This window comes from Zalophus californianus, chromosome 2 (assembly GCF_009762305.2).
Source record: "Zalophus californianus isolate mZalCal1 chromosome 2, mZalCal1.pri.v2, whole genome shotgun sequence".
NCBI classification, from domain to species: Eukaryota; Metazoa; Chordata; class Mammalia; order Carnivora; family Otariidae; genus Zalophus; species Zalophus californianus.
Window position 1 is genome coordinate 125,063,842 of NC_045596.1, and position 25,923 is coordinate 125,089,764.

Sequence of the window (25,923 nt, forward strand, 5' to 3'; positions counted from 1 at the left end):
ACAGCAGAGGGCTGAAGAGCATTATGATGCACGGGCCACAAACACGTAGCCTAAGTACCAGCTCACAAGAATGTCATGATACATAATTAGCAAGAGGGACAGTCTTCCCATCAAGGCACAAAACACAAAATTCTGGCTCAGACAATATAGCATATTTGGTACCTCTTGAGTTTTGTAGCTTCAGATAACCAGGAGACACACTCATGAGCAATTTCATAGAGAATACAGCAGCAAGGAATGGCATAAGAGCCTGAGTCTTCCTCAAGGGAGTTGAGAATGAAAGGAGAAGACAAATGCTCATATGCCTGAGGATCTACAAAGTCCTTCTAGGGCTTCCCAGGAAAATACTGGGTGAGATTTCTTGAAAGTATGGAACTCCTTGGAATCAGTTCAGGTTACAATTACGGGAAATTTGTGTATTAACGTTAATATGATTTTGTTTATATTTACAGGTTAGTGATGATTAGGGATATTTGGAACATATATGCCTATTATTTTTTCCAGATACAATGTAACCTCTTAGAGTGAAGGAACTTTGTCCCCTAACTCCTAGTAAAAAAGCCATTGATAAATATTAGTTGATGATCAAGGTGAGTCTTAGTTTCAATAGAATCAAATGAGGCAAGAATTCTAGATCTTAGAAGTGAAGAATAATGCAGTTTCACTCTGCCTCAAAATATGGACAAGTGTTGCTGGAGAGAAAATATCACAGCAAGAATAGAAAACTCTCTAGAGTATAACAGGAGTAATTAATATTTGAATGACTTAATGCCGATGACTGGTCACACTGACACTATTAGCTAACGTATAAGGTAGAAATGCCACACGATGAACTATATTTTTCATAAGTGTTCATCCCAAATGGTATGGTGTATAGAAGGAAAAACACTGCTCCAGGTGTAGATGCCATAGGTCCTGATTCTACCACATGGGCTAAGTTATGGTATTTTGGGCATGTCACTTAAATTTTAAAATAATAATGATGACTATAATTATAGACTTCCATCATTTGGGGGTATTTACTATATGCTAGTCACTGTTCTAAGGGCTTAACACCTATCTATCAAACTCATTTGATCTTACTAGCAACTCTGAGGGGCATTCATTATTTCCATTTAAGAAAGAAGATCCTGGGAAACAGATGGGTAAAGTAACATTCACAGGTCACACCGAGGTTAAGTAGTAGAGCCAAGTTAAGAATCTAGGGAGTCCCCTCTTCTTTTCCTTCCTTTCCTTTCCTGAATAAGGCAGTCCTAAAGCTATTAAGTGAGAATGAGCATGGTAGGCATTCACACCAGGCAGGGGGAGCCACAGTGCCCTGGCCTGTCATGGAGCGATGGAGTGAAAACTCTGGGCAGAACCAGGAGGATGTCCTCACACAGCAGCCTGGCACAGGTTCCCAAGTGGAGGGAGGAGGGTGGCCATGTGCAGGGAGCCCTTGATGATGCCCAAGAGATTGTGCCAAAAGCTGATCTCAAATACTGCTTAGATCTTCTGGAAAAACAACTGCCACAGATGAAACAAGATGATACCCCAAAAAATAAAGTATAAGAGAAACATTAGATAATGTATAAAGTACAAACACCAATAGACCTGCAATTAAAGGCCACTTTTAGATATTAAAGGATGATCTTTATATGATTATTAACATGGAGAAGTGTTTTGTTCAACCCTCATAAGCATTGTTAATGTGCCATTGGTGGATCCACCTTTAATCACTGTGATTTAAAAAAGTGTTCTTAAGGGCCCTCTGGGTGGCTCAGTCGGTTAAGCATCTGCCTTTGGCTCATGTCATGATCCCAGGGTCCTGGGATCGAGCCCCACATTGGGCTTTCTGCTCAGCTGGAAGCCTGCTTCTCCCTCTGCTGCTCCCCCCTGCTTGTGTTCTATTTCTCTGTCAAATAAATAAATAAAATCTTTAAAAATATAAATAAAAAGTGTTCTTAAAAGATACATAGATAAATATAAAGATTTTTTTTCTTGGTATTAATTCTTTATTTGTTTGTTTATTGTCTATTTGTTTATTTTCCTGACTGGAGTGGATTTTATTTCTGCAGCACAGGCAACGTAAGTTTAGTCTTTAAAGTGAGTTCTCAGCGGTGAGATGAGTCTCTGAAGAGGACTGAAGCATCCTAAACGCTCAGGGGTCCAGGCTGAGGTATAAGGTGTATGGGTAAGTTACAGTGCTGGAGATTCCTGTAGGTGGTGTTAGGCAGGGCCTAACTAACCCTGCCAGTTAGGCAGGGCCAGTGGCCTGAGTGGGCTTTTTTGGCGGACTTTTGTTTCTTGGTATACAGTGGCAGTCCCTTTTCACTCTTTCCTGATTCTGCACAGAGAGAAACTATGGGAGCAAGTCCTCAAAACATTTCTAGAAGCACAGTCTTCAGCAGCGTGGACTGTCCTTGCCACAGCAGAAGTGAGGAGGCCGTGATGGGGACATAGGGGCAGGCCCGGTACTTGATTCACTTAACATAGAAGATTCTCAATAAGAGTTTATCGGTATTTCTCTAATGTTAATTATCTCAATGCCTGTATTAACATGCGAAAAATATATGGTTGCCATGCAATATTTATCTACTACAAAGAAAGGCACTCGGAAATGCCAGAACTATTAATTTGTCTAACAAATATTTACCAATAATCCGGGACCAAAAGAAATATCCTGATTATAAAACAAGCATTAAAGAAATGGGTTTGTGCTAAAATGAGCAAACTAATTTCAAGATGATGAAAGTTTTGTCTATGAGACTTCTAATTTCTCAAATAGTGATCCAAAGGGGTACGTGCACCTCACTGTTTATAGCAGCAATGTCCACAATAGCCAAACTATGAAAGAGCCAAGATGTCCATCAACAGATGAATGGATAAAGATGTGGTATATATATACACACACACACACACACACACACACACACACACACACACACACACATAATGGAATATTATGCAGCCATCAAAAAAACGACATCTTGCCATTTGCAATGACGTGGCTAGAACTAGAGGGTATTATGCTAAGCGAAATAAGTCAATCAGAGAAAGATGTGTATCATATGACCTCACTGATAAAATTCTTAATCTAAGGAAACAAATTGAGTGTTGCTGGAGTGGTGGGGGGTGGGAGGGATGGGGTGGCTGCGTGATAGACATTGGGGAGGGTATGTGCTATGGTGAGCGCTGTGAATTGTGTACAACTGATGAATCACAGACCTGTACCTCTGAAACAAATAATACATTATATGTTAAAAAAAAAAGAAGATAGAAGAAAGGGAAAAATGAAGGTGGGGAAATCAGAGGGGGAGACAAACCATGAGAGACTATGGACTCTGAGAAACAAACTGAGGGTTCTAGAGGGAAGGGGGTAGGGGGATGGGTTAGCCTGGTGATGGGTATTAAAGAGGGCACATATTGAATGGAGCACTGGGTGTTATATGCAAACAATGAATCATGGAACACTACATCAAAAACTAATGATGTAATGTATGGCAATTAACATAACATAATAAAATAAAATGTAAAAAAGACCCTGTTGATTTAAAAAATATACTTTTCTTGGGAATGTGTATTATGCTTAACCTTTTAATTGAAAAAAATAATGTATGCCAGTGAAATTCAATTATAGAAGTTACTTTTCACATGAGAAAAATACGTATTTTATGATGCAGTATTTCATGGTGTAAGTTAAGCTACTGTGTCACTACTTAATATGCATTGCATTAGGAAATTAAGAAATTTTTACCCACAGACTTTAAATAAACACTACATCTACACTGTGAAACAAACAAACAAAAACATTTCGGATCAACTAGGAAGTAGAAACAACCAAATTCTGAAATCTCTCGATTCATTTTTATATAAATGGCATTTCCGGTCAAGAACACTAATGACTACATTATGAGAAGTTGTTAACACAATCTTTCCAGATACATCATGGCAATAATAACAAAGTTTATACTGCTGTTTTTGAGGTTGTACCTTAATATATAGACTATATAGACTATCTTAGAGAGTGTAAAGAGAAAGGTGACAACATTCTCCATAGGTACTGAAAAGAGGCAGCTGTGACCCAAAAGTGTTCCATTCTATGCTTTACTTTGTGGTATTTTATGAATTACGTGAATTCTAGAAAAAAAACAGAGGCGGCAGAGTAGGTAGTCTAATGGTATTTCCAAGAAGAGGAAACGTAATGGGAGACACTCTCTCAAAAGGTAACATCAGCTGATAATGAAAGTGGAAACTTGAAAACCTGGGTAGTCTTTTTTCTACAGGACAGTGAGAAGGTGGGACTTTGGATGGCATGAATGGCTATGTAAAAACAGAGCAGTAATTTGAAATATTTTTACTAAAACTATAAATCAAATAAATTCTAATGATTTAAAATGAATGGCTCAAGATTTCATCCAGCTAAAAGACTTGGATGATCTAGCCCTCTCCAAATACATTTGGAATAGAGATTTAATTGGATGTTCTATTTAGAGTCTGTGCTATTGAAAAAGGCTTTTATCAACATCAAATGGGCATAGTAACATAATTCAACAAGCAAGCAAGTAATGGAATGAAATTAAACAAAGGAAAACATACACCCACAAAGGTGAACTTAGCGTTGGAGGGCTTCAACTACATTTTTTTAAATGCGGAATTAAACACAAAATGTCCAACATAGTCTTCCCAGCAAGGACATTATTTGTTGGAAGCCAGAATGCTGCTTCAATGCATTCTGATTCCTTATTTTGTTACATAATAATATGCTTTAAAAGCAACACATTGTGAGCTTGGGAGCTGTTAGGCATTTATTTACCATGGTGGGTTAATCTCATTCAGTGAGGTATAGAAACTCAATAATGAGTGCTACAGTATATAAGCTAATTGCTAGGATAAAACCAAATGAATAATTACTTAACTCCAGAATGAGGCCTGCGGGAATTTTTCTTTAATAAAGGTTTAATTCACCAGTGATAATGAATGCAATCTCACATACTACTGAATAACACCATTAGCATAATGGCTGCGATACAAAAACTATAATTAGAACTAAACAGAAACGTTAATTACAACCACCAAGGTACTGAATGAAATACTGTTGCTTAAGAAATTGACCTGCTTTGCTGTCATGCTTTATGGGTTCAAGGATATCTCTGTAATTAAATATATATATAAATAAATATATATGTGCATATATATAATCATCAAATAGAGTTTTTTAAATCATCCCACTGGAATCCTTTTAAGTGTAATAAACATATTAATGAGAAATTGTCTAGAATTTGAAATACAAGCTAAACATAAAAATGATTAAAACCTTTGTTTTTTATCTTGATTAAATGCAAACATCAATATTTGTGTTAAAAAAATCCAATATTTGAGTAGGAGTCTCCAATTTTGCATTTTACTGGTGTTAGCTCTATGAATGCTAGAAAAGCTAAGTTACTAAAAATGAACAGATTAATAAAATGTGAAATATTACTATAATAAGTTAGAAAAATAAGTTGCATAATCAATAAAAAATGTCAAAGTACTAAACTAATGGTTCTAAAAAACTCAGCTGTGATTCTTAAAATTATTTGAATTTCATTTATGTAAATATGTATATAACATTTAATTGCACATATGATAAAGGATTTCTGTATCTGGATAGATATATGTTGATAAGCATTTTGAAACCAAGCATCACATTCTTGTCTCTATTAAACATCAAAAGCAATAACAATAACCATAACAACCCTCTCTTATTATATAGATACTTTCAATGGGATATGCTTAGAAATACTATCAAAAAGAGAAAGCCATATGCCTCTATGTTTTATTGCCCCCTCCGATGATATTAATTTTTCATAATCTTTATTTTTAAGACAGAACTTCAGAAGAAAATAAAAATATCCTAGGAGCCAAGTCAGTAAGACTGGAAAAATGTATCCCTGGCTACTCTTTATCCCTTTCCTCCATTACTCGGTTTTAATGGAATGAATATATCTCCCACTATTTTTCTATCAATCTCTTCCCTCCATTACAATGCATTTTCCAATAGTCCAACACAATTTTTGAGGTCATACTTATATCATCTCCAGTAATGTACCTGGAAAGTGCCTCTCCTCTCACTATTGGCTATCCCATAAAAACTCCATTCTTTAATGAAATATTACCTGGTAATAATTCATACAACAGATGTATTTATGCTTACAACTTTCTGTGACCTGGATGATTCCTCACCATAAGTGGATTGCTAACCATAGCATCCTCCCTGACAATAGTCCATGAGGGAACAGAAGGGAGAAAGTATTAGCTGAGATGTATCCTTTCTCACACTGCTTCACAGCCTCTTACACTAATAAAGTATATGAGTAGAACTGATGGTTTTTGCAAGTTTCTCTTTTGCCATCTACCCTCCTGTGGAAATGTGTCTAAAACAATTACACCCAGGTGGCCAGTTTTGACTTTTAAACTCTGGACTCATGTTGGAGGTTCTAATAAGTGACCATAACTCCTAAATAGGTCTTTGACCAAAGAAAGCTTCTCTTATATCAGGGAATGTCATCTTCTTGCACACTTTTGGATGGGTTACAGAATGTAGGGTAGAAAGGGAGGAAAAGACTACGATCTAGCAAATTAGATAAGTCAAATCAACTCTGGCCCCAACAGGATGAGTGATCGCCCTCATTACTTAGATACTTATCTAAATATCTGGTGAACAGTTCCAACCTAATGATTTACAAACTAATCCCCCCTTACTATTGGTCCGTACACATCTTTTTCCTCATATTCCCTACCTCAGTTGATACTAAACTATCAGCTTCTAACACTATCAACCACCCAAACAGGAAATCCAGAGATTTTTCTCTACATTGTTAAATATAATTGACTAACAACCTTAATCAACCTTTGTCATCCTCAATAATGCTCTCATTTTTTTCTCATTAAGAAGGGAAAGGTATAGAAGAGAATAATAGTTTTCCTCCAACAAAAACTTGAGTTTTAATTTACCTTGAATTAAAATAACTCTTTTTAGACCCATGAAAAGCCAACATTAGGATTTTAAAAATAAGCATGATATTATCATTTTTGGAAAATGTGTCACCAACTGATGATCACAAATGTAGATTAAATACCAACAGTCCATCCAAGCATGCATAAAAATGCCTTTTATCATATTTTAATTCCCCAAAACATACATGTTGAAATTCCCTCTAAACGTACACAGTAAGAGAGATCTCAGGTTTCTCATAATAAACAAGCCTACAATTTGCCTGTCTTTCTAAAGGAAGAGAAAGGGGAGGATACTAATGGCTTCCAGCAATCAGTATACTTTTACCCTTGGGTGATCTCTGCAGTTTGAGAATGCATGCACAGTCTGAAAACATTCACCTTGCTATGGACCTTGAACCATTCTGCAAATACATAGAAAAATAAATTAAGTTAATTCAAGTGCTATTGCTGTTGCCAACACTGTCCTTCATGAGGAGAAAAAAAATTGGGGGGTGTGGGTAGAGAGTAGGACTATAGAGAAGGAAATTTGGAAATGGCACAAAAATCTACATTCTGCCTAGATCTTACTGGCATATAAATTTCTTAAAAGGAGAATCATAATCAAACACAAACCATCTGTTTTGTTATATAAAAATTAGCAACCATGGTTCCAGCATGTGGCTCTATCCAGATACAATGCTTTTCTTCTTTTTTTTTATTTTTTGCATTTTCCACTTCATAATATATAAAAACTCCTGTCCAAACAGAGCCTGATACTATACACAATAAGATTCAGCCTCCTCTGTATTTTTAATTAACTCAGGCCCAGCAGTAGTTTTTAACAGCTAACATTTTGTGTGAGTTACAGTGTGCACACTGCTGAGACATAAATGCAAAGTAATCACTCTAATAAGTAGATATAAACATTTACAATAATTGCCACAAGTATCTGCAACAAGTAAGGGGATGGGAAGAAAAATAACCAGTGGTAAGCCAGGAAATAAGTTTCAATACAACTGCATGAGTACAAATGTCATTCAAAGCTCTGATCTTTTGTTGCATTTAGTCATTTCAATACCCCAAAGTCACTAATGAGCTTGTACTTTCAATGCCAAAAAATGAGTACTCTGATTAAGAAACAAAAACAAAAACCAAGACTTCAATTTTTATGTTTGTGCCAAAGACACCAACAGAGAACCAAGGCACTTGGGTGACTGCATCATTTCCATAACACAGAGAAATTATAACACCTCAGTCCAGAACCAAACAGGGCAAGCCTTCAGCACTTTTTCTGCAAAGAATAATAGGCCGTAAGGTAGAAAGAAGCTGGACAGATGGGAAGAGCAGAGAAAATGCCAAAAGAGCAAGACGAGGTTGGAGAAGCAGGCAGTGATCGGGGTGTGGGAAGTTTGGTAGGGCAGGATAAGGGAAACAGATATTATGCTAAGCACAATGAAAACATGAGAGGGTTTTAAGCAAGGTAGCACCATGACCTTCCTTATGTGTCTTAAAGGTTACCGTGACAGGAAGAGGTGGTGGGGAAGTAGGTGCTTCCTGCTGGGCTGCTCGCTCCTCCGCTTCTGTCCGCTCCCCGGCGGGAAGCGCCTTCCCCACAGGACATCAATGCAAGCCTGAATAAGAAAAACAATTTCTTCCTTCTAAGCCATGGCATATCAGTTATACAGAAACACCACTTTGGGAAACAGTCTCCAGGAGAGCCTTGATGAGCTCATACAGTCTCAACAGATCACCCCCCAACTTGCCCTTCAAGTTCTACTTCAGTTTGATAAAGCTATAAATTCAGCATTGGTGCAGAGGGTCAGGAACAGAGTCAATTTCAGGCGCTCTCTAAATACATACAGATTCTGCGATAACGTGTGGACTTTTGTTTTGAATGATGTTGAATTCAGAGAGGTGACAGAACTTATTAAAGTGGATAAAGTGAAAATTGTAGCCTGTGATGGTAAAAATACTGGCTCCAATACTACAGACTGAGTTGAAAAAAAAATGGCTTTTTTAATGCCATCTTCTGTTATTATTCATCGCTTTTTTGAAGAGAAGCATAGAAGAGACTTTTTTTTTATTTATTCTGGCATCGCAGAAATGACTACACTGTGTTATATACACTATCAGAATTCCAATAGAAAGAAGCCTATAACTCTAGCCTCTTACATTACCTTTTCAGCATGAAGAAACAGAAGTTTTTTTTAATAACAAACACTGTTGCCTTCCTAAGAACATTCTTGAATAAACTCATTTTAAAACTCAAAAAAAAAAAAAAAAAAAAAAAAAAGGTCACCGTGACAGCAGGTTAAAGAATGGGGCAAGAGTGAAACCAAGAAAACCACCTACAGGCTATCGCAGTAGGATGTTTTGTCTTCAGGAATTGGACGGTAGATAGAAGCAGAAAGAACAGGTAGATCGAGGACAGGTATTAGAAGAGAAAATAAAGAAAAAGGAGAGACAAAGAATGAATCCGGGTTGGGACTTGGGCATATGGGAGAATAAAGGATGCCATTCACAAAGACAGGAAATACAGGGACTAGGGAAAGAATAAAAGTTCATACAGAACTGAAGTCAACAATTTTCAGGTTTCTGAGCTATACCAAGCAGTGTCTACTATATACCATAGTTATCACCATTGCCTTTAATTAACAGCTTATAATCTGCTATGACACAGAGAGACAAATATATATGTAATCATTGGAAAAGAATAGCTAATACATAAAATGTATTACATGTGCACTAAACGTGTGCACTAAGCACTAATGTAAGTGCTTAATTCATTTAAATTTCACACAAATTCATTTTACAGGTGAGTACACTGGGGTCCAGAGAAGTAAAGTACAAGCCCACAGTCACCCAGCTGATAAATGTTAGAGCCAGGATTCAAACTGAGGCAGTTTGCTTCCAAAGTTTATGCCCTTAACCTTTTAATCCACACAGCTTTCAAAACATATGAACATACATGTATGTGCACACACACACCCCGAAAGTTCTATGGTAAAGGTATAATAGAATAAAGATTGAGGTTAACTCTAAGCATCTGGGATTGCAGAAAAGCTCTGAGGAGGGCAGTGCGGGACAAGCCCTGATGGCTAGCTAATTTTTTTACAGAAGGAAGTGTGTTTGTTAGCAGGTAAAATGGCTAAGATAAAGGCACCTTAGCTAGAGGATCCAAGAAAGCTTGAGAAATTACTTTCCTTTGGATATAATTTTACCTAAGTCACGATTTGCCTAAAAACAATTGATACTGAAAGTGAATGTCTATTCTAAGTTGGTAGAGTGGTTTTTCCAATAGGGGTGAGAATTTGATAGCTCATTACTTAGATGATCCCTGAGTACTGACTGTTCTACCATCTCAGAGGAGGAGGAGATACTTAGCTGCATGAGATTAAGCAAATAGAACAGATGTGCAGTTTCCCCCTACAGGCCTTTGCACAGGGAAGTGGAAACATCTTTAAGGAAGGGCCAGCAAGAGCTTTTCTAAAGGGACAGTCACATGGGGAGGGCAGAGGGGTTGTGGGAGAGTTGATCACATCTATTTTATCAAAGGTTATACAGTGTTTCAATCCCTTGGCAATTGTGAGTAATGCTACAATTAGCATGGGGGTGCAGATACCTCTTTGAGATACTGATTTCATTTCCTTCAGACATGGAAGGAGTAGGATTGCTGGATAATATGATAGTTCTATTTTTAATATTTTGAGGAAGCTCCATACTGTCTTCCATATAGCTATACATTTACATTCCCATCAACAGTGTATAAGGGTTTTTTCTCCACATCCTCACCATTTGCTATCCCTTGATTTTTTGATAATAGCCATCCTAACAGGTATGAGGTGATATCTCCTTGTGGTTTTAATTTATAGTTCCCTGATGATTAGTGATGTTGAACACCTTTTCATGTGCCTATTGGCCATTTGTATGTCTCTTTAAAAAAATGTCTATTCGGGCCCATTCAATCATTTGTTTTCTTGCTATTGAGTTGTTTGAGTTCCTTGTATGTTTTGGACATTAACCCTTTCTTAGATGTATAGTTGGCAAATACTTTTTGCCACTCCATAGATTGTCTCTTCATTTTGTTGACTGTTTCCTTCGCTGTGCAAAAGTTTGTTTTTTGATACAATCCCTTTGTCCAATTTTGCTTTTGTTGCCTGTGCTTTTGAGGTCATATCCAAAAAATCATTTCCCAGACTGATGTCAAGAAATTATTTCCCTGTGTTATCTTCTAGTAGTTTTATAGCTTTAAGTCTTATATTTAAGTTTTTAATCCATTTTGAGTTGATTTTTATATATGGTGTGAGATGAGTTCAGTTTCAACCTTCTGCGTGTGGATATCCAGTTTTCCCAACAGCATTTATTGAAGAGACTATCTTTTCCCCATTGTGTGCTCTTGGCACCTTTGTTGAAGATCAAGTGACTATTAATGTGTGGATTTCTTTCTGGGCTCTCTCTTCTGTTGATCTATACATCCGTTTTTATGCCAGTACCATACGTTTTGTTCAATAGAGCTGTGTAATATAATTTGAAATCAGGATATCTGATGCCTTTAACTTTGTTCTTATTTTTCAAGATTGCTTTTGCTATTTGGGGTCTGTTGTGGTCCCATATGAATCTTAGGAATGTTTTGTGGTGGTTTTTTGGTATTTCTGTGAAAAATGGCTTGTAATTTTGATAGGGATCGCCTAAATCTGTAGATCTCTTTGGGTAATATGGACATTTTAACAATATTCTTTTAATCCATGAGCATAGACTCTCCATTTATTTTTATCTTTTTAAATTTCTTTTATCAATGTCTTACAGTTTTCAATGTATGATCTTTCACTTCCTTGGATAAATTTATTCCTAAGTATTTTATTTTTATGCTATGATAATTGGGATTGTTTTCTTAATGTTTTTGGATAGCTTATTGTTAGTATATAGAAATGCAACTGATTTTTGTATATAGATTTTGTATCCTGCAACTTTACTGAGTTCATTCATTAGTTCTAATAGTTTTTTGGTGGAGTCATTAGAGTTTTCTATATATAAGACCATGCCATCTGTAAACAGGTAATTTTATTTCTTCCTTTCTGATTTAAATGTGTTTTATTTCTTTATCTTGCCTAGTTGCTATGACTAGGACTTCCAGTACTATGTTGGATAGAAGTGGTGAGATCAGCACCCTTGTCTTGTTCCTGATCCCAGAGGAAAGGCTTTTAACTTTTCACAATTGAGTGTGATGTTGGGGTTTGTCATAAAGGTATATTCCTTCTATGCTTAATTTGTTGAGAGTTTTTGTCATGAAAAGATGTTGAACTTGTCAAATGCTTTTTCTGCATATAATGGAATGATCATATAATTTTAACCTTCATTCTGTTAATGTGGTATATCACATTTATTGATTTCCATATGCTGAACCATCCTTGCAGGGTGTATGATCCTTTTAATGTACTCTCGAATTTGGTTTGCTACTATTTTGTTGAGGATTTTTACATCTATGTTTAGAAGAAATGGATAAATCCCTAGAAATATAAAACTTACCAAGACTGAATCATCAAGTAATAGAATACGTGAACAGAACAATAACAAGCAAGGACATCGAATCAGTAATCAAAGATATTCCAACAAATAAAAGCCCAGGACCAAATAGCTTCATGGGTGAATTCCACCAAATATTTAAAAAATTAATACCAATCATTCTCAAACTCTTACAAAAAATTTAAGACAAAGGAACACGTCCAAATTCATTTACAAGGCCAGCATCTGATACCAAAGCCAGACAAAAACACTACAAGAAAAGAAAATTATAAGTCAATATCCCTGATGACATTCATTCTCTTATTCATTAAATATTTATCAAAACTCAAGGTCTACCAAGGCCTCTTTTGGGCCTAAAATATAATGGCAAACAAGACAAGGTATTTGTTCCCCCAAATGCTTACTGTCTAGTGGAAGGGACAGAAACAATAAATGCAATAACATCTTTTGGGGTGCCTGGATGGCTCAGTCATTGAGCGTCTGCCTTCAGCTCAGGTCATGATCCCAGGGTCCTGGGATCGAGCCCTGCATCAGGCTCCCTGCTCTGCGGAAAGTCTGCTTCTCCCTCTCCCACTCCCCCTGCTTGTGTTCCCTCTCTTGATATGTCTCTCTCTGTCAAATAAATAAATAAAATCTTAAAAAAAAATAACATCTTTTAAGTGATTGAGTGGGGCAACAGTGGGGAGAGAAAGAAAGGAAAGAAGTTCTGCTAGCTATGAGGGGCAGGGAGGTGGTAGGGAGGCTTCATAGAATCTTTCTCCTCTGTCTCTCCTGTTGTCTTTTCTGTGAGAATAACTAAACATTCTGAGTTAAAAAAAAAAAACAACAACAACAACTATGAATTTGTCCTAGGGAGTTACAATAATAGGGGGACAAAAAAGTATAGCCCATTCTCCAGTGAGTCTTTCAGAGAATGGAATGCCAAGGGAGAAAATGAGTGATGGTCGCTACTACCTCCTTGGCTGTGTCCTGAGCTTCCTGGAAGGAGGTGGAGGAACCTCAGAGAGGGCCTATGCCTGAGATGGATGAACAACAGAGAAGCTACAGGACTTTTAGGCCCAGGGATACTCAGCAAAATTAATCCTTCATTTCCTCCCTAGAAGGCCAGATATTAGGGCAAAAATGTCACATTACCCTGAATGTTTATCAAGGTAAAAAATAATGTTAAAATTTTATTTCACTTTTAAAAAGAAAACTACCCCCATCAAAAATCTCTATATTACTATAATTTGCAAATTTGTTTGCGTATTCTGATTTGTAACTTTTCTTTTAATTTTTTTCTTTTTGGTTCACAAGTTGTCTTGTTATTTCCACATAATACTGGATGGCTTTTGTTCTACTGTCATCAAATGGAGGCCAATTACCCAAAGCTTAATATCATAGGTGCAATAAAACAGCACATTCTAAAGACAATTCCAGGCATATCCTTGGGAAACTTCCCAAAAGAAGTTAGAACTAGCCCATTATCCCATCCCTGCTCCATATCTACCATGTTTAAACAGAACATTGTTTAAGTAGAATACTAGGATAAAAAGTAGAATATCTGTCGTAGTGAGTCACTAGTCTAGGGTAATTTGTTTTTCCTCTCTGCTCTCCACAAGGCATATGCTCCTTCCACCCAAAGCCAAGTGATGAACCATAAGAATTGGGTGAGGTTGCAAGAAAGAGAAACCAACATCCTATCTCTGCTTATGTAGCAAAATTGCTCTGTGACTATTAGATCGAAGAAAAAGGAATTGGGTAAGTAGTGAGAGAAGAGGCAAGGGTCAATGGTGGGAGCTGCCACCATTTCCACATATTTGGTGTGGCAAGGATTTCACATTTCTGGAAGATCACATTTACCACAGAAAGTAGCCAGATTTGGGCGGCTTTGCAAGTATTTCAACTTGGAAGCCTACCTTCTGGGCACGAGGATCTTAGCAGCCAGAGGTTCTGAGCTGTACCACAGGGCAGGGCAGAAACGAAGAGGAGGCCAGGCTGGAATCAATGTCCCATCATCATTGACCTCACAGGGTGCTGTGAAGGCCACACACCTCATGAGAGAATCAGTGATTAGAAGACAATTAAGTAAAAAACATCTTCGCGCCGTTTATTTAGACCTCCCACCAGTTCTCCCCCCCCCCCCACTGTGCGCTCCAACCCTGGTAGAGCTAGAAGAGAACGAGAAGGGGCCACAGCCAGGAGGATGAAGGAATGCCCAGGCCATGCTCCTGCTCACCCATGTTTCTGGCCAGGTTGGAAAGAGATGGGATATGGGGAAGAAACAAGACTAGGGGCGCCTGGGTGGCTCAGTCAGGTAAGCACGGGACTCTTGATTTTGGCTCAGGTCATGACCTCAGGGTTGTGAGATCAAGCCCCACCTTGGCTCCGCCCCGGATATGGAGCCTGCTTAAGATCTCTCTCTCCCTCTGCCCCTCCCCCACCCCAAGCATGTACACGTGCGCACACACATGTACGCTCTCTCTCTCTCTCTCTCGCTCTCTCTCTCTCAAAAAAAAAAAACTAAACTAAAATTTCGCACTGAAATAAATGGTAATGGATTATTTTTTTAATATGTGAGAGGACAAGAAAACTATGGAACTGCTTGAGAAATTGTTAAGAAACAGAAAGAAGGCACACTTGAAGGTGGTAAAGGAAGAAATAAAAATAGATGTTTCCCCGCAAACTGTTCAATAACTGGTATTTATCGGCATAGTTGGGTATTTAGAGAGCAACTTTTACAAGTGGTATCTGGCTAGAAATAAAGTTGGAGACATGATTTATCCCCTTCAAATGAGCAGAGAAAAACACACATTCAATTCTCCCGAAGTCCCTAAAACACAAACACAATTTCTGGCTCCTGGGAAGCAGAGTAGGGCAAGTGAAGAATGTTATACAGAGAACGGAAAATGTTAGATGCAAATGTTCATCTGACTATCATATCTGTCAGTTAAATATGCACACAAGTAAATATGTACCTGTTACTTTTTCTAGAAACAAAACAGTACAATCACCAGTTTTATTTAGCTCCTTTAATTTTCTCAAAGAAACAATATTTTTTCATCAAAATATTAGGAAAGAAATAATTTGCCTTAGTAAAGGAGAATGCAAACATAGTAACTCTAATTTGGAAAGACACTGAACCTATATTTATTGGCTAATCAAATATATTGTAAAACCAGAAAGACACAGCAATATTTAAAATCTAGCTGATTACTCTTTGGAGGCAGATGACTAACAGCTTACCTCAGCAAAGCAAAAATTGCTACCAGAGATTTTTTTTTTATAGAAATGGTCCTTATTTATTATCTAAGTAACAGCTGTATACCCCATAGGCAAGAAATGAAAGCTCTTAAAGGCATGATTTTTTAAAAATCCAAAATTTATGTTACAGTAATATGATGCTAATTAAAGTGGTGTCTTGGAAATAAACTCAAGATGTCTGCTCCATAATCCACAGTAATGAAGAAAGGAAATGTAGATTGGCCAAAACAGTGGACAGAGAGTCAGTTGTATTTACTTTGGGATGTGATCTTTATTTGAATATTCTAGCCAAGGGAATAAAAAACATTGCCTCAGAAATTGCCTGAAGACTACGAAAGTTCTTCTGTCTGACCCTTCCTTGCTCAACAACTTCCTGTAACTCAGTCCATCCTGAGAACAAACTGCTCTTTCCCAGCTGACCAAAGGCAAGAGCCTAAGCTTAGCAGACCTTGCAAAGCCTGTCTGGGGAAAAGTAGTTTAAACGAACAGCCAATTAATAAGCTCCCGATTTGTCCAAATCCAAATTGGTTGAGAAATTCTGTTTCAGTGACATTTCAGGATTTCAAAGGTAAAGAATCCAAGATAACAGTAAAGAATGATTAAATGAGAAAGGTCTCAACTATCAATAAAGGGAGATATCCCTGCAGAGTGAATACTTTACATTTGGTCCTTGTAGAAGTCTGCATGATTATGTATGACTTAAGCCAGCAAAGTGCCAAATGACTTGCAGGCTTAAGTTGGTATCTTTTAGGTAGTATACATCCTCTCTCTATATTCATCTAAGAAGGAAAAGAAAATGAACTTCCGTTAGATGTAGTAAATTGAACTTAAGATAACTGAGAAAAAGTTAAAAGAACATTTAAGTGTGGTAGATGACTGAATCAGAGACGGCTGAAAGCATCTATAGATATGAACACATACTACCTTAAATGAAATTTTAGAAACCATACAAACTTGAAAAGGTACCAAAAGATTAAGGCAAAAGGTGTCTTGTCCTTTTTGTTTTAAGGATGGGTCCCAAGAAACAGAAATGTTGACATCAATCTCAAGAGAAAATTTGAGGACAGGTTTTTAGACTGATGGCTTGTATATATTTAGGAAAAAGCGGCTGAAATCAAAGGAGTCCAAGTAGGGTCAGTAAGAAAATTCAAATCAAGTCATCATTTGTTCCTTTTTTGATACCATTTCCCTATTAAAAGAGTAGAAGAATACTCCAGATATACAAGACCCTGATTTCATTAAAATATTCAACAAAAATCACATGGTATCATGGAATATAATGAAGAAATATACAAAACAATGAAATGATATCAACTTGGAGTGCCATGCCATTCTATGCCACTGGGTTCTTTCCTTTGGCAATGTTGTTTCTCAGTGACTTCAAAGAAGACATGGAAGTAATGATTAAAAGACTTTTAAAGGACAAAAATCTATTTAGATTTATTAACATGAAACACTTCAAGTTCTTTCACTTGCATCCTTTGGACTTCTGCACAAGCTGTTACTTTTGTCTGCAATGACTTTCCCCTGCCCTCCCTGGTTTGTTCAACAGAAGAGCTACTATGTTTTCATCAAATCTGTTTGACTTCAAATTATATCCTCTAGGATGCCTTCCCCAAAGAGCTGCTGTAATATTTTCCCATGCCTGAGTGATTGAACTCATCACATTGCATGGTAAACTAGTTGTTTACTTGATGTTCAGCCATCTAGATTGTGACTGTCCTGCAGAAAGGACATTATTCATCCTGGTATCCTCAGTGTCTGAAACATAACAGATATTCAATATTTGATGAATAAAACCAACTTGCATGATTCCAGAAAAAGTTAATGAAGAGGGTGAGAAGCTTCTATCAGAAATTGTTAGTAAAGAAAATTCCTGGTAACACAAAAGGCATTTACCTGTTCGTTGCTTCAGAATCCTACTGAGATGACACAGAGATTGTAAAAAAATAAAATTAAATTAATTAATCAATTAATTAATTAAATTAAAATAGAAGGCATTCTGATCAACAATGGAAGGGGAACACCAACATGACATTTTTAGTAAATTATACAAAAAATAATACAGATGGGATCATATTGAAGATAGGAAATAAGAAATGATTTCCAGGAGTGCTTGGGTGGCTCAGTTGGTTAGGCAACTGCCTTTGGCTCAGGTCTTGATCCTGGAATCCTGGGATCGAGCCCCGCATTGGGCTTTCTGCTCAGCAGGGAGTCTGCTTCTCCCCCTGCAGCATAGGAAAGAGTGTGTGAGGTTAAGAGCCAATGAAGACACAACATCCAGAAGTCAGTTCCCAACATAGCAGTTTCATTAATAAAGAAGAGATTCCTCTATAAGGAAGTTCCCTGGTTAGTTATAGGGGTATATCCTTATAATAAAGTTACAGAACTTCCTATAACTTTTGTTCACCTTGGGCTGTCAGATCACTGGTTACCGAAATTTAGTCCAACAGTCTAAAATCTCAAGATATGATAAAGGATTTTTACAGCTCAGTTTAGACAAGAATCCATCAAACCATTTATTTATGTTCATAGCAGCAATATCCACAATAGCCAAACTGTGGAAGGAGCCGAGATGCCCTTCAACAGATGAATGGATAAAGAAGATGTGGTCCATATATACAATGGAATATTATTCAGTCATCAGAAAGGTTGGATACCCACCATTTGCATCGACAAGGATGGAACTGGAGGGGATTATGCTAAGTGAAATAAGTCAAGCAGAGAAAGTCAATTATCAAATGGTTTCACTCATATTTGGAACATAAGGAATAGCGTGGAGGACCACAGGGGAAGGGAGGGAAAACTGAAGGAGGAGAAATCAGAGAGGGAGACAAACCATGCGAGACTATGGACTCTGGGAAATAAACTGAGGGTTTCAGAGGGGAGGGGGGTAGGGGGATGGGGTATTCAGGTGATGGGTATTGAGGACGGCATGGTTGTGATGAGCACTGGGTGTTATATGCAACTAATGAATCATTGAACACTACCTCAAAAACTAAGGATGTACTATACAGTGGCTAACTAAACAAAATAAACAGAGCCTACATATGAATATTTATTTATATAAAGAGGCCCTGGTTTAACAGAGAGTGAGCCTGCATTTCCTCTTCCTGATAGAGGAGGGGATGCTATCTTCCCACTTACCAAGCCAAGTGCAGGAGTGGGAAGTGGGGAGTTGTTAAAAGTTAAAAAAAGCATTTGCTTTTTTATCTCCTGGTTTGTAATAGTTTCTCAGTCTTTTTCTTATTTTTCATGACCTTGAGAGTTTTAAGGAGTATTGGTCAAACATTTTATAGAATAAGTCTCAATTTGGATCTGACATCTTTCTCATGATTAAACTGAGGTAATGGAATTCTGGAAACAGTACCACGGAGCTGCTGTTCTCCTCACATAGTATCATGCAGCACCTGGTACCATGTGACATCGCTGGTGACAGTAACCCCATCACTTGGGTACCACAGTGTTTGCCAGATTTCTCCACTATGAACTACATCAACCTGAGTGGATAGGGAGTCTTTGTCTCTGAAATTTAAAATTCCATTGCCATATAGCCACGTATTTTTTTTTCTGCATTTATTTTCTTGGTTTTTAGTAATCCCTTTAAATATGCAGATTCAAGCATTTCTGTAGATCAGAAAAGTTATTTTTAATTTAATTTTTAATTTTTATTTTTATTCAGATTTCTCTGCTATCTTTTTAGAAACACAAACATGTCTTTTGGATACCGATTTCATTATATATGAATAAATCCCAGCCTCCACAACATGAGCCACAAGTCTGTGATGGATGTGACCTTGCTGTCTGCCTCAGCCTCATTCACATGCTTATTCCATTCTTTTTTAATCTCCCTCGCCTCTGGTTTCACTGAGTTAAATCCCATTCTTTCATCAGATATCAATTTACATATCACTTTTTTCACAATGTTATTTCATGAGATCTCCAGTTTGAGTCTGGTGATGCATTTCTGTGCTCCCATGGCACACTGTCCTCCCCGTAACAGAGTTTATTGTTGTGTGCTATAATCTTCTACATCCTGCATCAGATTATATATTACAATAGGGCGGTGAGAGTGTCTTTTCTCTTTCCTTTATGTGTCCAGGGTCAAGAATAGTGTCTGATACATAATGTGTATTCAATAAATGTTTCATGAATAAATAAGTTCGGTTTCAGAATACCACGGTCTTGACTATAGTAGCCCTCAAAAGTATTTGTTTATTGCTCTTAATTTTCATTCACTCATTTAGCCAATATTTATTACACACCTTCTTTGTGTCAGATACATGCTAAGTGCCAGAGAGTAAGAGACTATGATCTCCACTCTTATGACATTATAAACATGTACTGCATGAAATCATAAAACTTTTTTAAAAAACTAAGGCCATTTCCAAAAATCAGTCATGGGCTACACATTATGATTGTCAACACTGACTCTTTAGTTTCTGGGGGGAACATGAGCTCTACTCAACAGAAAACATAAATTATATCATCTTATTCCAGTTGATCAACTCTCCCTAGAAAGAACATGTAAGTAGTTTATTAGGGCTGAGGAGTGGGATTGGACTGGGGAGTAAAAATGTGGAAGGAGGAGGGGAAATGGTTTAGAAACTGGGAGATTTCTGCAGCATTTTTGCAGCAATATCATGCAAAACCCTGATCTGCAAGTTTTATTTCAAGCTAAGAAATTTGGTAATAGAAATGGCAGTGGCTTTTTTAAACCTTTTATTATAGGTATTTATTTGGCTTAACTTGAGAGAATTCACAAATATAAATTTTAATGGAGAGCTTTTGACCTTTCAAATTAGGTTTAATTTCTTTCTCTTTTAACTTGTTTGAGTATTTTCATTTGATTCTCTGTTGTCAGTTGAATTATTCTATGAAGTCAGAGGTAAAGCTTACAATTATGAAATCCAAGCATACTTGTGACTTATGACCCAACCACCTCATATTACTGCTGACTGGGTGAACCCCAGACCTCCTAAAATATTAATTGTGTAATTTCCGCTGAGGCCCTTGCTATTTCTCATAAATATGTGTTTCAAAAAAAATGAAGTCACTACAGTCATCCAGTGTTCTGAATAACTTTTATCTCATAAAACTGAACTGAAGTGCTTTTAATAAAGATACCCTTAGCTTCCTACAGTATGATTGCTGGGATTGCTATGTGAATATAGCCACAAGAGAGATTTAATCTAAGTTTAAAATACCTTGTTTAGGTTTTTATTTCCTAGCCTATAAAATACCTCCAGTTCTTCTGTTATATAAATAATGCAGCCATGTCTTAGATGCCATTCTCAAGTATAGAGCTAATGTAGAGTAATGAACTACATGTATCCCAAACCCACTCTAGCTAACCAGTGGACCATAAGTCTAAAGTTGTAGAAAAGGTAAATCTGGTCCCTTTGAAAGATTTACAATTTCCCATATTACATTTTGCTTCTAAAGGTATGGAATAACTTAAAACTTGGACAACATACTAAGTGAGGAGAGGGAGTTGAATATTTCTTAGCATAATGAGCCAATTCCTGAAGGTGAATAGGAGTTCTGCAGTTAGTGACTCATCTTACTTATAATGTCCAAGTTATCCTTATGTTTTTGTCAACATAGCCTTAAGAACTATTACTCACTCCCTTAAAAAACACAAATATGCAAAACAAATACTCCCTCCTAAAGAATAAGTGTGAAATGAAAAGAAAGAAAAGAGGGGTCACATTTATCCATTTAGTTGTAATAAATAATGCAAGCTTTCCAAATGGAAGTACCGGAATAATTAAACTAATTTTCCAAAATTATTCTAGTGTATTCAATTATGGATTTTAATTATTTTAGAGAAGCAACTTGCAGTGTTAATGAACAAGACAGTAGTAAAAATCATGGTGGAGTTAGGTTTCATGTTTCTGCATTCTATAAGCTTTATTAGACAATGTTAATCAAATATTTGATGAATACTAAGAGCCTTTTGGGATAGTAAAATGAATATTACCATCATGACTCTGAGAACTAGGTTGAAGTATAATCACAGTCAGTTAAGGTAAGTGGATTTCACTGCCAAAGGGAACATTGGTTGAAAAGAGGCCTCTGGAGAACTGTTTGGTATTAAATAGAAATAATACTAAAATAAAAATTAAAGCTTTCTGAGTTTATGATGTAAACTACAGGAAACCAAAAATAAGAAGATAATGTTGCTCTTCAATCTTCAACTCATAATGGATAAAAAGATTCAGTAGGATAGAAAAGAGTAGAACAGAATCCTTATCATTTCATTTTCTACATCATATTTGTCTTACATGTCACCCAAATACATCTTATACTTATCTCTGTATGGCATCTTAAAAAAGAAAAAGAGAAAAGAATAAGAGGGAAAGAAAATGAAACCAATGTTTATTGGACTGCTTGCATCACAACTACCTGGGAGTGATAGTTAAAAATACAAATTCCTGGAAGTCACCCAAATCTAATGAATTGATTGCTAGGGCTAAAGACAGGGATTTGTTCTTTAAATGATCTATGCAAGGTGATTCTTAATCACTTTAAGGTTTAAGATCTGCTGAATTAGATTGTTGAGTGAAAAGACAAGTTAAATGTCTATTTTGATTTCCCCCTTTTCCTCTAATATTATCCTGACAATCTTTATAAATTATATGAATTTTACCACTCTTAATAAATATCACATACTGAAATACTTTACTTATTTGAAGTTAAAAAAAATCTGGAGACTTGTACTAAGGAACTATTGCTATGAAACAAATAGCATAGGATATGAGGGACATAAAATGATAAGCTTTTATTTACCTCTCATCTTTATAAGTGGAAATGATAGACGTTCAGTTGGCTCAGGTGAATCAGCTGGGAGTCTCCTAAACTAAGCCAGGGTCAACTAGGCAGCTATAAGCTGAAGGTTGGTTTTCAATCTGTTTCATGTCTCATCATCCTTGGACCAGCGGGCTAGTTGGGGCATAGCATTCTCATAGCTATGACATAGGCACAAGACAACTAACCATCCAAATATATGTCAAGTGTGCTGGTGTCACATTTACTAATATCCAGTTGGCTAAAGCAAGTCACATAGATGAACCCAAAGCCAAAGGGTAATAAAGCACATTTCCCCCACCATGAGGCTAAAGCTAGTCACATGGCCAAATCCAATATCAAGAGTGTAGGTAAGTATATTCCTACCATGGAGGTTGTAGGGAGGAAATGACTAACAAGCCTAAAAGTGATCATTTACCTTAATAAAATTTGATCCCTCCTAACCTAGTACTAACTGGGTAGATGAGGGAGACCAGGCTAGAGTTCTTCTACTCACCATCACTTGTCTCAAATGTCACTACTATGTTTATTCCTTTGAGTTAAGTCTCTGTAACTCTGTTATAATCTGGTTATAACTCAAGCTTTCCAGAAAGGTGGCAATAAATTTTTATGTCTTTTTTTTAAATAAAAGAATATTTAGGGTACTGTCTCAGGAGCATATTCATAAGTTATATAGGTCAGATATAAGGGAGCAACAAAGAAAATAGAAAGGAAGGAAAGAAAGTCAGAGATACCATGAAAAAAGAATCAAGAAAACACAAGTGATTGGATGGTGTGAAACAAGTGGAAAGAATCACAATAGATTTTAGGTCCTAGTGGATATGGGAATGGAAATGATCCATAGAATACTGGAAATGTGAGAAGAGAGCTCAGCCAAGAAGTCAGACCAGAGAGAAAGAGGAAGGGAGGGAGGAAGAGAAGGGGAGGGGGTGTGTGAAAGTCTTAAACATAGAAATGACAGTGAAACTTGAGAAAGGTAATGAGGTCACCTAAGGAAAGCACTGGGGAAAAGTGTAGGAAGTAATTAAAGAAACAGTCTTGGAGAATTCTTACATTTAGGGAAAAACTGGGAAAGAAAACCGAGAATACCTCAATTAAGATTCCTTGTCCAGGACACATCAACCAGACAGTAAATAATAGATAATAGATCTCATCGTTTGATCTAGAGAAGATAGCAGAGAGATGATATTAGATCCCTATTTGTGATTTCTTGTCAAACAGTGCAAGAGACCATTTACCAGTCATTGCTGTTCTTTTGCAAGGTAGAAATCACCTTCCCCAATCCAGTAAAAATAAGAGAAATTTGATGCTATCTATAACATAAAGTATTATGCAAATTTGTAGTTAGCTTTCTACTAGTATTTGGTGGCCGTTTGTCATTTTGGAAAATTGGAAAATATATTCTAATTACTTTGCATGCAAAGATAGTGACATTTGTTTCTCTTTGAATCAGACCATACCTCTGAATACTGCTTTCTTAAAAATGTGCCATTTAATAATGGTGTCAGGCTTTTAAAACACTGTCACTTTTGATACCTGTTGAACAATTTGTAGTAGACTTGGTTAAGACATTCCCACCAAATGGTAATTGTATGGTAACAATGGTTAATATCTGTAAAGCACTTAAGCACTTATGTAAATGCCAGGTTGTACTCAAAGTGCTTTGTGTATATTAAGTAGTTTAATCTACACAACAACCTTATGAGGTAGGTATCTTTATTATCTTCCTTGGCACATCAGAAAATCAGAGCAAAGGGAGTTTGAAGATGCACAGGCTCTCATAAATGGCAGATGCAGAACTCAAACCCACACAACCTGGCTCCATGGCTCAGCTGACAACACATCCCTCATTACCCAGAGGACTCGCAGTTTTTCTTGTTGTCCCAATGTAATTATTAATGGCATGTCATTTAATTCTTAAAGTATCCCATTTGGGGTGACAAATTATATGGTTAGCCTACCTACAGCCCAAACCCTTATCAACTACACAATGCTGCCTCTCTGGCAGAAAGGTAGCAGTGCCGCGGAAGAAAAAAGAAAAATGAACAAAATGCTGCTCAGAGCAGTAGGCAGATTAGATAAATCTCAAGAGGCTAGAGAATATATCAGGTTTCTTTTCCTTACATAGAGACATGTAATTTGAATGTTCCAAGTGTCACCAACCTAATGGCACAAATAGTTTCATTAGCTTTAGTACACAAATCCTAATTGCTCTTAACCCCATCTATATGATTCTAACACATCATGATTTCTACAGACTCCCTCAGTTATATTAGAATCTCCAAAATATATATCACATGACTATAGGCACAATGCATTCATGCTCTTCCATCTTGCCTCCTCATTAGAAGTCTGATGTCCATCAGCTACTTAGCGGGGACATCTCTCCTATCCCATATACCTCATAAAAACACCCAACCTTTCTTGTTGCTCTACTGGACATAGCAAATCTCTGCTAGTCTAGCTACTACAGGACTGCAGGCTCTCAAACTTCCCTTTGCTCTATGAGGAAGCAGGACCAAGGGCAGAATGGCTCACTAACCCAATCTGGGCTGTTGCTTTTTCTTATATGGGCCTATAAGAGTTAGTTTTGACGCCAAGTGTCACCAGGTTAATCATGAAAATTTCTTTTCATCTGTGCACATAACCACTCCTTACACAATGCCTCAAATCAACCTATTATTTGGAAAGCAAGAGGTGCCAAGGAATAATCTGCCGTTTCAATTTTCCTGTTTCCCATCTTTCTTAGCACCTATGTATTAAAAAGAAGAGGAAGAGAAGGAGAACAAGAAATGGAAGGAAGGAAGGAAGGAAGAAAGGAAGGAAGGAAGGAAGGAAGGAAGGAAGGAAGGAAGGAAGGAAGGAAGAAAAAAAACAAGAAAAAAAAATCTTTTCCCTCATTTTTCCAGCATGCAAATAATTACCTCACAATGCTCACAATTTCCATAAAGAATAACTCAGTGTCTGTCTCAAAGACAGAAAGAAAAATTATCCTATTTTTTGTAATTGTTTAATTCTGTTTAAATATATGAATCTTTCAGGGCAGAGCAAGATGGCGGAGCAGTAGGAGACCTGGATTTCGTCTGGTCTCAGGAATTCAACTGGATAGGGATCAAATCATTCTGAACACCTACGAATTCAACAGGAGATCAAAGAAAAGAATAGCAACAACTCTCTGAACAGAAAAGCGACCACTTTCTGGAAGGTAGGATGTGCGGAGAAGTGAATCTGAGGCGATATTCAGGAGGATAGACAGCTGGGGAGGGGGCCTCCATCGGCCGCCTCTGACAAGTGCTAGAGCCGCGGAGCACAAAATCAGAACTTTTAGAAGTCGGCTCCTCTGAGGGACATCGTTCCAGTGGCTAAGCGAGGGGTGAAACCCTCGCGTGA

The 25,923-nt window shown here is 37.0% G+C and overlaps 2 protein-coding genes across 4 annotated transcripts in view; one reads left to right on the forward strand and one right to left on the reverse strand.

Annotated features, from left to right (window-relative positions):
- Window positions 1–25,923, reverse strand: part of IQCM (IQ motif containing M) — a 453,243-nt gene that overhangs the window by 115,796 nt on the left and 311,524 nt on the right. The gene's annotated exons all lie outside the window — the stretch shown is intronic.
- On the forward strand, window positions 8,489–9,011 carry LOC113925171 (transcription initiation factor IIA subunit 2-like). Its single transcript, XM_035725494.1, has one exon. It carries the CDS (start codon window positions 8,623–8,625, stop codon window positions 8,950–8,952), a length of 330 nt encoding a protein of 109 aa, XP_035581387.1. The 5' UTR covers window positions 8,489–8,622; the 3' UTR covers window positions 8,953–9,011.

What these genes read in the sequence shown, in the direction of transcription:
- LOC113925171 (XM_035725494.1), top strand. Translation starts at nt 8,623, where the DNA reads ATGGCATATCAGTTATACAGAAACACCACTTTGGGAAACAGTCTCCAG.